The sequence below is a fragment of the Ornithorhynchus anatinus genome, chromosome 1 (genome assembly GCF_004115215.2).
Source record: "Ornithorhynchus anatinus isolate Pmale09 chromosome 1, mOrnAna1.pri.v4, whole genome shotgun sequence".
In the NCBI taxonomy this organism is placed as follows: Eukaryota; Metazoa; Chordata; class Mammalia; order Monotremata; family Ornithorhynchidae; genus Ornithorhynchus; species Ornithorhynchus anatinus.
Window position 1 is genome coordinate 129106987 of NC_041728.1, and position 16613 is coordinate 129123599.

General features: G+C 46.2%; 1 protein-coding gene across 2 annotated transcripts in view; it reads right to left on the reverse strand.

The window, feature by feature from the left end:
- INPP5D (inositol polyphosphate-5-phosphatase D) overlaps window positions 1-16613 on the reverse strand; it is a 177177-nt gene that overhangs the window by 97605 nt on the left and 62959 nt on the right. For both annotated transcript variants that reach the window (XM_029067359.2, XM_029067353.2), the window contains exons 3-4: window positions 9178-9328; window positions 4949-5120 (exon numbers count right to left, since the gene is read on the reverse strand). In XM_029067359.2, coding sequence (XP_028923192.1) covers window positions 4949-5120; window positions 9178-9328 — 323 coding nt within the window. The remainder of the gene's footprint in view (window positions 1-4948; window positions 5121-9177; window positions 9329-16613) is intronic.

Genomic DNA, 16613 nt, shown 5'->3' on the forward strand with positions numbered 1-16613 from the left:
AGATAATGTACAAGAAAAAATTCTGATCAAGAATTCAAACACTGTCTACTACACAGGACTATATTTTACTGCTATTGTTCTTGTCTGTCCGTCTCCCCCGATTAGACCGTAAGCCCGCCAAAGGGCAGGGACTGTCTCTATCTGTTACCGATCTGTACATTCCAAGCGCTTAGTACAGTGCTCTGCACATAGTAAGCGCTCAATAAATACTATTGAATGAATGAATGAATGACTACTCCAGCTCGCCAGAGAAAAAAGACTGGTTGAACTTTGGCATTCTCTTTGATGCAGAAATAAAAACACAGTAAGTTCGGTCACTAAGCTATGGAATTTGCACAACTGGAGGTGAATGTGCTCCTGTGTAATAGGAAGTGCACGACGTGGGTCATTTTCAAAGCTGTGATAGTTGTTGTTTTTAGGTTAGAGGAGATCTGGACTGTGCATTTCCTCTGTTTTGCATGTTTATTAATTCCTTGTGTTTATCACTGTACTGCATTAGTAAGTGTGAAAACAACAGGAGTGTTTATTATTGCTATCTGATTTCATCTATAAACATGACTTGATAGTTTGGCAATTAAAATTAAATTGATCAATTTTCTATGAAAACATACTGGTGTCAGCCCCAACAGTGACATTCTGTAATGACTATTATTACTGCTGCCAATAGGAGAAATAACACCTAAATAGTGTTTTAGCAAATTAAAATTAATGAAAAATGACTTTTGGTTGGTCATGGAACAGGAATACTGCAGAATCTCAGAAGAATCTAAATAGAACATGAAGTAACCTATCCTCTCACGTATGATGTGATTCACAAGTCTGCCTCACTCAAGGAGAGAAAAGTGAAATTAGTGTAGATCATATATGTTGCATGTAGAAATTGTGCGCATTAAATTTACTCAAAAATGGCTCAGCGTAGAAAAAAAATTGTTTTCAAAAATGTGCTATTTCCTGTTGATGAAGTCTTGCTTTTGAGAATGACTGAAAGCCAGAAATACAATTAAGCATCAAAAATTAAACGCAAAAAGATAAAACTTGTGAATTATTTGTCTAAAAACCAATAAAAGCAGTTAGAGATACAGAATAGCATTGATGGAGTGAAATTGTATGCACACCATTGTACAGCATTCTTCGGTGAGTAAAAGAGAGTTGGTAGACATGATCCCTGCCCTCAAGAAGTTTACAGACCAGTAGAGGAGATGGAAACTAATGATAATAATAATGTTGGTATTTGTTAAGCGCTTACTCTGTGCAGAGCACTGTTCTAAGCGCTGGGGGAGATACGGGGTCATCAGGTTGTCCCACGTGAGGCTCACGGTTCATCCCCATTTTCCAGATGAGGTAACTGAGGCACAGAGAAGTGAAGTCACTTGCCCATAGTCACACAGCTGACAAGTGGCAGAGCCGGGATTCGAACCCATGACCATGTAACTAAAATAAATTACAGGCGGGGGGAAGCAACAGAGTATGAAGGCATGTACTTTAAGTGCTGTGGGAGAGGGGTGCAAGTACCCACTTGCCTGGGGGACTCAGAAAGGAAACATGGTACGACTGACCATCTTCAAAGCACTACAAAAACTGCATCTCCTCCAGGAAGTCTTCCCTGACTAATCTTTCATCTCTCCACCTATTTGCCCTCCCTGTGTCACTTATGTTCACCCTGGGGACTTAGATTCTTCTTTCCTCCTCACCCAATAGCACTTACAAACATATCTTTATGTTCTTCTACCCTCCTTGACTGTAATTTATTTTAATGTCCATCTCCCCAGCTAGATTAAAAGCTCTTTAAGGGCACTGATCGTAATTACTCAGGCACTCAGCACAGTGCTCAATAAATACCGCGGGGGGACCGATCGGGGAAGGCTCCCCGGAGGAGGAGAGGAGAGGCGATTTCATCTCCTGACACCGAGAAACGGCACGGCCTAGTGGACAGAGCACAGGCCCGAGAGTCAGAAGGACCCGGGCTCTAGTCCCGGCTCTGCCACTCGTCTGCCGCGTGACCTAGAGCAAGTCACAACTTCTCCGGGCCTCGGTAACCTCATCTGTAAAATGGGGATTAGGACTGTGAGCCTCGTGTGGGACGCTGGCTGCGTCCAAACTGATTAGCTTGTATCTATCTCCAGTGCTTAGTACAGTGCCCAGCACGTAGAAAGCCTTCAACAAATACCATTAAAATAAAAACCCAAAAAAACCACTGTTTCATTTTTCAGCAACCACATCAAATATATATATATACATACATCTCTATATATACACACACACACACGAACACACACACATATATATATATACACACATACATACATAAAAGGGAACACTGAACTGATCTCATTCCAGGTCTTATGAAACATCAGTAAGTTTTAATACCACCTTGAATCTCCAACCCAGAAGAGAGAATTGCTTCCCTCCCTCATCCACTGATCCTAAACAGAAGTTAACTTCCTGCTTAACCTCGGCACGTCCCCAGCCGCACCCTCTTCTGACCACCGCCATGCCTCTACTGGTTTATCTTCTGGGGGAGTGATGTGGACAAACTACCCGGTTGACTGCTAGGGGGGTGAAAAAGACCAGGGCGTTTGCAACTTCCTTGAAGCTAAGGGAAGAATCAGGGTGATTCATTCATTCATTCATTCATTCAATTGTATTTCTTGAGCGCTTACTATGTGCAGAGCGCTTGGAATGGACAAATCGGTAACAGATAGAGACAGTCCCCGCCCTCTGACGGGCTTACGGTCTAATCGGGGGAAATCATCAGTAATTAATCAGTAATGACCTCTGAGCTCCTCACGAAGCTTCCCCGAGCACGGTAGAGTATTCCGTTTCAAACTGGGGTTCGGGGAGATGTTTCAAGGGGCCGGTGGAGATCACGGCTACAGAGGAGGAATTTAATCCTGGCTCCGCCACTTGTCTGCTGTGTGACCTTGGGCAAGTCACTGACCTTCTCTGTGCCTCAGTGATCTCATCTGTAAAAATGGGGATTAAAAACCGTGAGCCCCACGTGGGACAATCTGATTACCCTGTATCTACCCCAGCGCTTGGAACAGTGCTCAGCACATAGTAAGCGCTTAACAAATACCATAATTACTATTATTCTAGACAGCGTATTTTTTCTCCCGCAGTCTCATCCTCTCTGAGTTAGCGGTTGATATTATTAAGCAACCAGTGTGTGCTTCATTTTCTCCATTATCATCACTATTACTTCTTTCCATCCTGCCCCCTTCCTGAACTCATACAAAAAAGGAAAATGCTACTACTTCTGTCTATCATATCTATAGTCCAAGCGCTTAGCACAGGACTCTGAACACAAGCACTCGGTAAATACCACTGATCCATGAATTGTTTGCTAGCAGCAATCCTTCCTCAACAGGATGGATGAAGAGAAATCTGACCACAGCGTTTTGTAATTTGTTTTGTTTTTATGGGGAGGCTGAGTAGGCAGCATGGGTGTCAGGAGAGGCAAGTCGATAAGTGGTAAAGCAAATGTGAAGCAGCGTGCCTTAGTGGAAAGAGCCTGGGCTTGGGACTCAGAGGTCATGAGTTCGAATCCCAGCTCTGCCACTTGTCAGCTAGCTGTGTGACTGTGGGCAAGTCACTTAACTTCTCTGTGCCTCAGTTACCACATCTGTAAAATGGGGATTAACTGTGAGCCTCACGTGGGACAATCTGATTACCCTGTATCTCCCCCAGTGCTTAGAACAGTGCTCTGCACATAGTAAGCGCTTAACAAATACCAACATTATTATTATTATTATTATTAAATGTGAAACACCAATAACATAACTTTCCCTGAGATAAAAGACTTACTACTATTACTACATTTGTTAAGCTTTCCCTATGTGCCAAGCAGTGTTCTAAGCACTGGGGTGGATACAAGTTAATCAGCTTGTACACAGTCCCTGTCCCACAAGGGGCTCGCAGTTTAAGTAAAAGGGAGAACGAGTATTGAATCCCCATTTTACAGATGAGGCACAGAAAAGTTAAGTGATTTGCCCAAGGTCATACAGCAAGGAAATACAGAACCGGGATTAGAACTCATATCCTCTGACTCTCAAGTCCAGGCTCTTTCCACTAGTCCATGTTGCTTCTCTTGACATACGGGTTCTGCTCTTGGGTTTCCTATAGAGTGTGAATAACGCTAAGCTGGACGTAAACCTTTGCTGGTCTCAATTTCCTCATTTTTCAAAGCGTTGAAGCGTATTGAATAGTATTGGTCAGATATTATTTTCTTCGGGTATTTGATACTCACCCCACCCTCATCCCCAGAGCACTGGTCTACATATATATGTATTGTTATAAATATAATTCTAAATGATTTCTTTACATTAATGTCTGTCTTCCTCTCCAGACTGTAAGCACACTGTGGGCAGGGAATTTATCTCGCACTCTCCCAAGCGCTTTGTACAGCGTTCTGCACGCAGCAGGCACTCAAATACTTGATAGAGTCTGACCCCGGAGCCAGAGGTTGGGATTCCAAGCCATTCTACCTAACCACTCGTTCAATCGTATTTACTGAGCACTCACTGCGCGCAGAGAACTGTACTCTCTCGATATTGAGGACGGTATCAAGTTCTAGCCGTGGACGATCCATTGGCACGATTCCAGGGTTCCACTGTCCCCCAACCGTGCCCACATCCCAGAGTGCCTGCCGACAGTCCCCTTTTGGCTCTCCTGCCCAGGGGGCAAGGGCAATGTGAGGGCACCTTCTACAACGGCACCGTGAGCAGAGGGAGGATGCCGCAGGAGGCGGATGAAGCAACGCAGAACCCCAGAGCAGCAATATGGATGTCGGTGACAGAGACGCAGCCGGGACCGTCACCGCCTCGCCCACTTCCTCTGAGGAACAACGAAATGTGCTAGCAGTGCCTCGCCGGGCAGCAGAGTAGGCTCCCAATGGAGGTCAAGTTAAGGTTATCGTGAAGAGAAACTTGACAGGTTGTTAAAGACTCACCCGCTGGTATCCAAATACTGTAGTCGCTGAAGTAACGTCTCGGAGATAGACAGCTTGCCGCTTTCCACCCCTCGGGAACTGTCACTCGCGAGAACGGTTTCTTTCGTTTCACTTAGAACTGCAGGTAAAGGAATGTTTCGTGGCGGCAATTCGGGTGGAGACATGATAAACTCTATCAGAGAAACGATGACAAAGTGACAGGTCATTTTTCTGGACGAGCAGTCTTCCAGCTTCCTTCATTCCAGAAGCTGCCCCCAAAATGGTCGTCTCTGGGAACTGCCCAGTCCTCCCCAGCAACAGGTCAAGTCCCACGGGAATCTAAGGAGCACAATTCACCGCACAGAGGCAAGCAAGAGTTCCGCGAATCCCTTGACGCTCAAACGTGGATAATTTTAGGATTCAAACCGAGAGGGAGAATCAGAGAAACCTTCATTTTAGATTAAGTTCGCGTCAGAGTGGCAGCTACGGGAGTGAGTTTTGAGCAAGACCGATAGAGTACTGCGCAACGCTACTGTCATGCGCTACTTTCCAATTAAGCAAGAATCACATTAATTTGCAAAATTTTGCCAATTTGGAACAGCAGATTAAAACGGTATCGAAACACAGCCGAAGCATTCATTACTGCACTTGGATTTGCACCTTTTAAGCACTTAATAGTCATCCCACCCTCAGCCCTACAATTTATTTATATTAATGTCCGTCCTCCCCTCCTTGTGGGTAGGGAACAGGTCTACCAACTTGCCACGGTGTACTCTCCCAAGAGTTTAGTACAGTGGTCCGCACACAATAAACTCTCAATAAATACATTTGATTGATTATTCATTGTCTCCACCATTTGATGTTACTGAAGTGATACTGACTGGCAAGGGATAGTTTAAGTGTTCTTTTGAAGAAGGCACTATAAAAGCCTTAGTGGCGCCTAGCAAGTTAGGGATGAAGGCAGTGAAGAGGTGAAAAAATTGTCCCGAAAAGTCCAATCTGATCTCTTTGTAGAAATATATTTCTGGGAACAGGTGAGGATGTGTTGAATGACCACCTTGAAGGTGAGCCCCTTGGGAGGAGAGGAAAGTTGCCTCTTATTAATCAACCACCCTTTGGAAAACAGTGCTTCCATCTGGGCAGAAATATTCCAGCCTGACTCTGTGTCTTAAGCTGGTTGGGAGAAATGCCTGAAGAGAGGCATTCCACTGAGGTGAAACAGACCCTGAGGGCCATGGAGAACAGCCAATATGTCTTGGGCTGGGATCAGAATCAGAAATCACTCCATGCATACAAGAATGGAGCAGGTTTTCGATTAAACCGGACGCTCTATTCCCATTCGAATTTAGAAATAAAAATGGAATAAATGAACCCGAATGCTTAACGGGAAAGAAGAGGTCGTCCTTTCTGGAGGTTTTCCACATTACCCACAGTGCCGGTGGGAAATATAGTACTCCTCTACGGCTGTCGAGGTGCATAGGTTTATCTCCTTTTCCCCTACAGTCTAGCACCAATGGGCTCTTGAGTCCTAAGAAAGGATTCGATCTGCTAAATCTTTCCTACCTTTGATTCCGACGTCACAAAGCAGTTCCTAACTACTTCAAACCTTCACCCACCTGCCTCATTTATAACACCCATAATGATCTGCTGCTTCAGTTGCTTGTCTCTAAAGAGTGGGGCTTATTTTCCTTTCCTCATCTGTGGTTCCTATGAACGCTATGACTCAGTCAGAGCAATGAGCAACAGAGAATAAGTGACTGGCCGGGCCTTGAGAAGAGTTGAATAGAAATTGACACACTGTACCTGTGTAGGCAGATCTTAAGGCTCTCAGCAACTGCTCGTGCAGGTAATCGGGACTTAACGCAGCGAAAGGACACACTGACCAAGAGGCTGGGTTTCTCAGCCAATGGTTTAGAAAGCATCACGGGATCTCTCTTTACCCGAGCGGCAGTCCCCAGAGGCGGGAAGCGGGCAACGTAATTAAATGCCTTGGCTGAGAGGGAGGAATGACAGGGACAGAATTCTGGGACCAAATCAGCACAGCCTATATATTGGCTGCCCCCTCAGGTCGCTTGCTAAGTGTCTAATCGCCGCCTTCCGAAACAAGTGAATGGAGCACACAATGACCGAAATGACTCAGGGATAGAGGCCTACTGGAAGTCTCTTTTGTGGGGTGAGAAAAGCCATATGATGTACTCAACTTCTCTGTCTATGGAAGCAGCCAGTGGGGTGAAGGCAGAAGAGAAATCAATCTACTTTCATTGGGACTGGATATCATTCTGGTGAGCAGAGTCCCAAACGCAGAAATGAGATTTTTTTATGGTCATTTGTTAAGTGCTTACTAGATGCCTGTTTACTTGCTTTGATGTCTGTTTCCCCCACTATACCCAGACCGTAAACCCATCGTAGGCAGGGACTGTCTCTCTTTATTGCTGTATTGTACTTTCCAAGTGCTTAGTACAGTGCTCTGCACGCGATAAGTGCTCAATAAAGATGATTGAATGGATGAATGAATGAATGCCAGGCACCGGGGTAGATACCAGGTAATCAGGTTGGACTCAGTTCCTGTCCCACATGGGGCTCAGCCTTAATTCCCATTTTACAGATGAGTTATCTGAGGCACAGAGAAGTGAAGGGACTGCCCAAAGTCACACAGCAGACAGGGGGCAGAGCCTGGATCAGAACCTAGGTCCTTCAGACTCCCAGACCCGTGGTCTATCCATTAGGCCGCACTGCTTCTCCAGAAGATTACATCTCTCTGGCTGCATCACTAGAGTCAATGCTGAGAATGGGGAAAGGGAAGGGGAGAAGAGGAAAACCAAGGTTTTACAACCTGGAAGACCAAGCAGCCTTAATGGGATACCAAGCAAGTCCAACATTTCACTTTCTCATCCAATCTCCATCACTAACCGGTGGCTCTAGGTAATCACGGAGTCTTTCGGTAGTGCAGTCTGCTCATCCACTCGGTGGATGACCTGAGGGGACCACACCCAGAGACCTGACAGACGGTAAGACACTTGGAAAAAAAAAAACCCTGCACATCTGGGTGCGTCAAATACGGAAACGGAAGGGAAACAGCACGGCGAGAGGGGCAAATCTCAATGAGGTATATTTTGACAACTGAAATCCAGCCCCCAAATCATTCTAGCCAGTAGTTTCAACTCCTCCCCCATCAAACCTTGAAGCAAGAAAAAAAAAAAAGTTACCGAGCATCAGCAACGGCTTGCTTGGGTTTCACATCCTCTTACTTCTACTGCCCACTCCTTTGGTGGAGGAGCTCATGAGCCAAGAGAAGACCAGGGAGGCAAGATGGCAGGTAGGAGGAGGAGGAGGCAAGCTTAGGGCAAGGTGCTTTCTCCCCAGACTCACTCTATTTCCAGGGCCTGTGGTGCTGAATTGAGGCAGTAAGTACGACCGTGTCTTGTCAAGCCCCGTTTTGCCCGCTTCAAACCAAGCCTAAATGAGCACTGGGAAATTCATCAGATGTTAAGTTTTGTTTGTTTTTTTTCCACATAATCTGCCCGTGTAGACAGATGCCCTGAGAGTGGACACCGGCAGACGCCGGCACCAGTGAGCCTTGGCTGGGCGTTGGAGTTCCATTTTATGGCTCAAATCTCACTTCTTCCCTGAAGCCTACCCAGATCAAAACTCAGCTGACCATGGGACTTCCCCAGCTCCCCAAGCACTACTCAAGTGTATTTGTGGAAATGCTCTCTTGTCTTCTCCCCTTTTGACGAATAGTCCACAGTAGGAAGTGGTCAGCAGCAGAGGCGGGTATCTGAGCCTCCTGGCTCCAAGTAGGATAAGCTCTGTATTTTTACATGTCATTAGGTCAATGTGACCTAAGATTGCAAGCTCCCGGAGAGTATGGCTGTGTCTGTTTAGCTTGCCTCCCCCCCCAGGGCGATGTCAGATACAGCCGAGGTCTTTAGGAAGGTCTGGGGCTAGCGAGGCAGAGGGCACCGGACTAATCCGTGCGAGGGACCCAAAATGCCCCTCGCTACCACAGATGGGGAAATTCATCCAGATACTTCCAGTCATTGACGGAAATGGGATCTCCCCTCCACAGGCTGCGGTCAAATAGAAGATGTCTCATAAGCCCGTTGGTCTACATTATGAGCAGAGAGAGAGTCCAGGGAGATCCATTTCCCAGCTCCCGGCTACGGAACGAGCCACCGCAGCTGCTTCACGGGAAGGTGTGGGAGGTGAAGGGGAGCGGGTAAGTGTATCCTGCCCACGTAATTTCTTACCTGTTTCTTCCTCTGGGTCATCCGCTGCATCCTCCTCTTCTAGCTGGACTGGGTATTGAAGGTGGGTCACCAAGCCCATATTCTCCTTCTTATAAAAGTCAATCAGCTGTTCTAAGCTCGTGAAAAACCTCATCGGAACGCCTTCGGATGCCTGAGGACAAACAACACCGCCCCACCGCACCAATGAAATAGGCGTTTTAAGCATGCTTCAGAGATGCACTTAGAAAGAGACTGTAAGCTCTAGACTGCAAGCTCGTTGGTTCATTCATTCACTCTCTCAACCGTATTTACTGAGCGCTTACTGTGTGCAAAGCATTCTACTAAGCGCTTGGGAGAGTGCATTGTAACAATAAACAGACACATTCCCGCCCACAGTGAGCTCGATGGGGCAGAGAACGAGTCTACCAACTCTGTTAGATTCTCCTAAAGGCTTTGTACAGAGCTCGGTACATAGTAAGCTCTCAATATCATGCTTCGGGGGGACAATTTCGAAGCCTCTGCTTGAGTCCCACTAACCCCGTTCTCCCTCCCCCTCAACCAACACTCCCACACCTCTCCTTTCGGCTTTTGTTTTAAAAGGCTCCACACCCACAACACGATCCTCTGGACACCTAGCTAGACTCCCAACCATCACCAACTCTACCACCAGTGGCACGGTCCTGGCTAGAGGCTGAGGGTTACCTTCAGAACATCGCACGCGGAAGACAGAAACGTGACCCAGACCACTCGGCCTCCGTGACGTTCACAAAGGGCCTCGGACCTCTGGTGTAGAATAGCTGCACCTCCCTCTCCACCCCAACACCCCCACACGCCGACATGCACTTCACCACCAGAATCAGGAAAGACTATAACCTCAAACAGTCAAAAACCAGACACAAGGTGCAGTTTATTTTTAAAACACAGTCAAAATCCTCCAGAGCCCCGGTTTCACTTCTAGCTTTTCAAGGAGCGGCTCTTGCTCGTAGTTTCGCTTGAGCCGAGAAATGCAGGAACTATCTGCCGTCCTCAAATTTCAGCAGTGAACGCGCCACCCCGCTTTGCTGTTTAAATTCCATTAGTGAATTAACCGGGCACTCTTCCCTCAGGCTTCTCTGAGGGCTTGCGCCGCGGGTCAGCCGGAGATTCCATTATTCCGCCTGCTTCTGGAGTCTTTGTACTTTGAGAGGTTTGAAGAGTGTCTCAGCCAAGATGGCAAGGTTTACCGCTGAGGGGGACCCAACACTCTTCCATTTCTAATAATCTGGCACAGAACTAGCTCAGCTGGGACTAGAAAAAGCGTCAATTGAAACATAAAAAAGAGCGTCAGCCCACGAGGAGCTATTGGCGAAAGCAGCAGTTCCCTGAATGCGGACATTCCCAGCTGCTTCCGCCTAGTAGAGCTCAACTAGTTCTTTCTTCCCAAACCTAGTGGGACCTTTTCCCTTTCCTGCCTTTAAATGTACCACTTCTCAAATGCTATAGAAAACTGGACTTGTCTGAAACATCCAGACTCATAAATCTCAATTCTCTACAAGATCTTCAGGCACCGAAGCGTTCCTTCATCTTAGAAAATGAATGAACTAGGATTTCAAGGATAATTACTTAGCTTTCACAAAAATCTATCTTCGTGTCCATAAATAAATATAGCATGAATGTGTGTGTGTGAGAAAGATGAGAGAGAGAAAGAGAGATGAGAGAGAGATTTAACCAGCCACACTGTGCCCTTACAAGGACTTTCTCTTCAGAGGAGCAGTATGGCCAAGTGGGACCAAAAGGAGCCTGGGAATCAGGGGATCTGGATTCTAATCCTAGCTCTTTCATTTGCCTGCTCTGTGACCTCAGGTGAGTCCCTTCACATTTCTGTGCCTCAGTTTCCTCATCTGTACAATGACAACCTAATACTTGCTCTTCCTCCCCCTTAAACTAAGAACACCAGGCAACTGGGACTGACCTGATTACCTCGTATCTACCCCAGGACCTAGTACAGTGCTTGGCACATAGTAAGTACTTGAAAACACTACTATACTATGTTTAAAGTAGACGTATCCCAGCATCAACTTTTAATTAGTGCTGCTGATTGGCACTGAGGTATCCACACTCTCACACCCAGTCCCTCCACAGTCAACAGCATATATATTGCTTGATGGTTGGTTAGAGGATGGGCATAGTGTGGGGCTGGAGAATAGAATAAATCTGCTTGTCCTCCCAGCAGGTGACCCCACTGTACCCACAACTGGATTGTAAAAAGTCCTGGGGACCAGAGGTCAGTAGAATGTACCCCTCCCTCCTCAAATCTGACAGACTATTACTCTCCCCCCACTTCAAAGCCTTATTGAAACCACATTTCCTCCAAGAGGCCTTCCCTAAGCTCCCCCCATTTCCTCTTCTCCCCTTCCCTTCTGCGTCAGCCCGATGGCTCCCTTTGTTCCCCATCCCAGCCCCACAGCGTTTATGTACATATCTGTAATTTATTTATTTATATTAATGTCTATCCCCCCACCCCTAGACCTTCAGCTCATCGTGGGCAAGGAATATGTCCATTTATTGTTATAGCGTACTCTCCCAAGGGCTTAGTTCAGTGCTCTGCACACAGAAAGCACTCAATAAATGTGACTGAATAAATGAATATATTGTGAAAGAGTGGGTTGGAAAGAGTAGATTACGTGGGGTCTCCTTCCACTTTAGTATGCCCAGATCCCCTCCCTTTACCCCCATTTTAACCCGAAGCCTAAAGGCAGGGGATCAAGCTTCCGCCACAGCTTCTCTTTCCTGGGCCTAGTCACTAGAGGGATGTGGAAGGTTTTCTAAATATAAGGAGGTGGTATGGCCTAGTGGATTGGGAATCAAGAGACCTGGATTCTAATCCCAGTTTTGCCACTGACTTGTTGTGAGACCTTGGCCAAGTTACTTAACTTCTCTGAGTCTTGGGTTCCTCCTCTATAAAAACGAAGAGAAGACACCTGCCCTTTCCAACGCTTAGACTGTGAACCCCATGTGATATGGGAGCTCTGTCTGAATATCGGCATCCACCTCAGTACTGGCCCAGTGTTTAGGCATATAGGATGCCCTTAGTAAGTGTCATTTTCATTATAATATATACATATATATATAAGAGAAGCAGCGTGGCTCAGTGGAAAGAGCCCGGGCTTAGGAGTCAGAGGTCATGGGTTCTAATCCCGGCTCCGTGCTTGTCAGCTGTGTGACTTTGGGCAAGTCACTTCACTTCTCTGTGCCTCAGTTACCTCATCTGGAAAATGGGGATTAAGACTGTGTGCCCCGCATGGGACCTGATTACCCTGTATCTACCACAGCGCTTAGAACAGTACTCGGCACATAGTAAGCGCTTAACAAATACCAACATTATTATTTTCTATATATACACACACACACATATATATATATACATAATATTAAGGATAAACACAAATGAAACTCCACAAAATATTATTTAGTCTGAAGAACTGCTATTCACCAGAGGAACCCAAATCCACCTCTAAACAGTGGGTCCAATTCTATTGATTACCTGCAGATTTTGGAAGTGCTTTCATTTAGCTCCTTTAGGCCTTGGTGCCTTTCCAAAGAGCTCACGGTCTTGAAGAGAAAACAGATGTACAAAACTGAAAACAATAGAGCAAGGGAGGAAATAGAAAGGGGGAAAACCTGAGGAGGTGGGGCCCACGAGGGAAGGAAGTGGGGTTGATAAAAGCAGGCGGGAGCCAAGTCCAAGAAAATCTCTTCTAATAAGAACTGGTTCTCTAGTTGTCTGACAGTTTTTAACAGCCTTCTGAGCGTGTCATTCTCATCAGTGGATGAGGCCTCCTATCTCATCGACTTTCGCCACATCTGTAGGAAACAGATGATGAAGCTTTGTGCTCCCCAACTGCCAGGTGAGGAAAGTGAAAAAGAGGTGAAAGTGTGCATTTAAATCGGAGCCAAGAGTGGAGAAGGTGGAATCTATCCAGAAATTGGTGACCTTGTCTGAGGACAAGCTGAAGAATATGGGATTTAGATCAAAATCAAGGGTTAAGGCATGGTTTAGATCTTCTCTGGGGAAAATTCTCTATAAATTCTCATCGGGATGCTTCTGGTAGGATCTCTAGACTGTGTGCTCAATGCGGGCACGGTATGTGTCTGTTTAGTGCTACATTGTACTCTCCCAGGTGGTTAGTACAGTGCTTTGCACACAGTAAGCGCTCAATACATACGACTGAATGAATGATTAAATGATCTTCAATCCATGGGACGAGTCTGTCGAGGAGGTTATAATGACTAAACCTAAACTAAACTTAAACTTAGGTTGACTAAACTTTCTTTCTATGTGCCTGGCACACAGTAAGCGCTTAACAAATACCATGATTATAATTATCATTATTAATATTAATAATTCAGCGGACACTCGATAAATACCATTGGCCGATGGGTTGATTGACACTGAGGTGAGGAAGTCCTGCAATGATTGGCCCATTGCTGTCTTCCCCCCAACCCCGTCAGCAGGAAGTGGGAGTCATTACCCATTATGCTTTTTACTGAGCACTCACTGGGTGCAGTGCACTTCAGCGTGGCTCAGTGGGAAGAGCCCGGGCTTGGGAGTCAGAGGTCATGGGTTCTAATCCCGGCTCTGCCACCTGTCAGCTGGGTGACCGTGAGCAAGTCACTTCACTTCTCTGGGCCTCAGTTACCTCATCTGGAAAATGGGGATCGGAACTGTGAGCCCCAGGTGGGGCAACCTGATCACCTTGTATCTACCCAGCGCTTAGATCAGTGCTCGGCACATAGTGAGCGCTTAACAAATACCAAATTATTATTACTGAGCAGGAACAAGAGACTGTCCAATCTGATTATCTTGTATCTACCACAGTGCTTAGTACAATACCTGGCACATCGTAAGCACTTAATAATAATAATAATGTTGGTATTTGTTAAGCGCTTACTACGTGCAGAGCACTGTTCTAAGCGCTGGGGGAGATAAAGGGGAATGAGGTTGTCCCACGTGAGGCTCACAGTCTTTATCCCCATTTTACAGATGGGGATTAACAACTACCAGTGGAAGCTGATAAAGAAAACCAGATGGGATTACTTCTTTTATGGTCCAGACCAGCTTTTCTCCAACTGGAGGTGGAGGGTGAGAGTCAGAGATGCCAATCCCCCACCCCCGAGGCAACGCAGTGAGACGAACTGGTTCATTCACCACCCTGCACACACTGCACGTGCGGTCCCCTTCTCCACTCTGCCCTTCTCCCTTCAGGAGCGGAGTCCAGATTCACTCTATGTCTTCCAATCTTGACCCTCTCTCTTCCAGAGAGGTGCAGAAGGAGTTACTCCGGGTTTTTCTACTTGGTCTGAAGCTAACCTGGAGAAATGGAAAGTCCAGGGCTTAAGTTTTCCCATTTTTACTTAAATAATTCCACATCTCATAAGACGGAGCTAAAAGGGCCGGAAAGAATTAGACAGTATTTAGCAATTTACGTACTACAAAACAGGACCTTGTCCTATTTTGAGTTCTTATTTTCAGGGTTAAAAGTCACATTCACTTAAAATACCTAATGTCTAAAATCAATCTTATTTATTGAGCTCTCACTGTGTGCAGGACACTGCACTAAGCAGTTGGGAGAGTGCAACACAACACTGTAACAGAAAAATTCCTTGCCCACAATGAGCTGATATCTGGTTCTTCCAGATAATAATAATAATGTTGGTATTTGTTAAGCGCTTACTATGTGCAGAGCACTGTTCTAAGCGCTGGGGGAGATAAAGGGTCATCAAGTTGTCCCAGGTGAGGCTCACAGTCTCAATCCCCATTTTACAGATGAGATAACTGAGGCACAGAGACGTGAAATGACGCCCACAGTCACACAGCTGACAAGTGGCAGAGCCGGGATTCGAACCCATGACGTCTGACTCCCAAGCCCGGGCTCTTTCCACTGAGCCACGCTGCCGCATGGAACTCTCAAAAAAATCCAGAGAGCCTGGGTTTTCTGAATATGAGAGGATTGCACTTGGATTTCCACCCTTTAAACACTTAATATCCATCCTACACTCAGCCTCCCTGCACTTAGATCCATATCTGCAATTTATTCTAGCGCCTGTCTAGACTGCAAGCTCTTTGCGAGCAGGGAACACATCTCTCTCAGATATGTTAAACTCTTTTAAACTCTTTCAAGTGCTCTACACAGTGCTCTGTACACAGTAAATACTCGATAAATACCACTGATTGATGGATATGAGTTTTGATTTTAGAAATGCAAATACCGGATCACATAGGGAGAGAGCCAGTTTCACTTCTTGCTCTGTACTTGCGGAGTTGGTCGGGAAGCAGTGTGGCCTAGTGGAGACATCAGATGCTTGGGAGTGTTCCAGTCCCAGTTCTGTCAGTTATTAGTAATAATAATAATGATGGTATTTGTTAAGCGCTTACTATGTGCTGAGCACTGTTCTAAATGTTGGGTTGATACCGGGTAATCAGATTGTCCCGTAATAATAATAATGTTGGTATTTGTTAAGCACTTACTATGTGCAGAGCACTGTTCTAAGCGCTGAGGTAGATACAGGGTAATCAGGTGGCCCTACGTGAGGCTCACAGTCTTAATCCCCATTTTACAGATGAGGTAACTGAGGCCCAGAGAAGTGAAGTGACTCGCCCACAGTCACACAGCTGACGAGTGGCAGAGTCGGCATTCGAACTCATGACCTCTGACTCCCAAGCCCGGGCTCTTTCCACTGAGCTACGCCCATGTGAGGCTCACATTTTTTTTTAATCCCCATTTTCTTCCAGATGAGGTAACTGAGGCACAGAGAGGTAAAGTGACTTGCCCAAGATCACGCAGCAGACAAGTGGCAGAGCTGGGATTAGAACCCACAACCTCTGACTCCCAAGCCCGGGCTCTTGCCACTAAGCCACGCTGCTTCTCTGCCAGTTGCCCGCTGTGTGATCCTGGGCAAGTCACTTCGCTTCTTTCTGTCTTTGTTTCTTCAGTTGTAAAATGGGGATTCAACACCTGTTCTCCCTCTTAATAATAGTAATGATGATGATGATTAGGGTACTTTTTAAGTGCTTACTATGTGCCAAGCACTGTTCTAAGAATTGGGGTAGATTCAAGTCAGTTTGGATACAGTTCCTGTCCCACCTAGGGTTCATACTTTTAATCCCCATTTTACAGACGACAAAACAGCCCCTGAGAATAATAATGTTGGTATTTGTTAAGCGCTTCCTATGTGCACAGCACTGTTCTAAGCGCTGGGGTAGATACAGGGTCATGAGGTTGTCCCACGTGAGGCTCACAGTCTTCATCCCCATTTTACAGATGAGGCCCAGAGAAGTTAAGTGACTTGCCCACAGTCCCACAGCTGACAAGGGGCAGATCCGGGATTCGAACCCATGACTTCTGACTCCCAAGCCCGGGCTCTTTCCACTGAGCCACGTTGCTTAAGTGAAGTGTCTTGCCCAAGATCACGCAGCA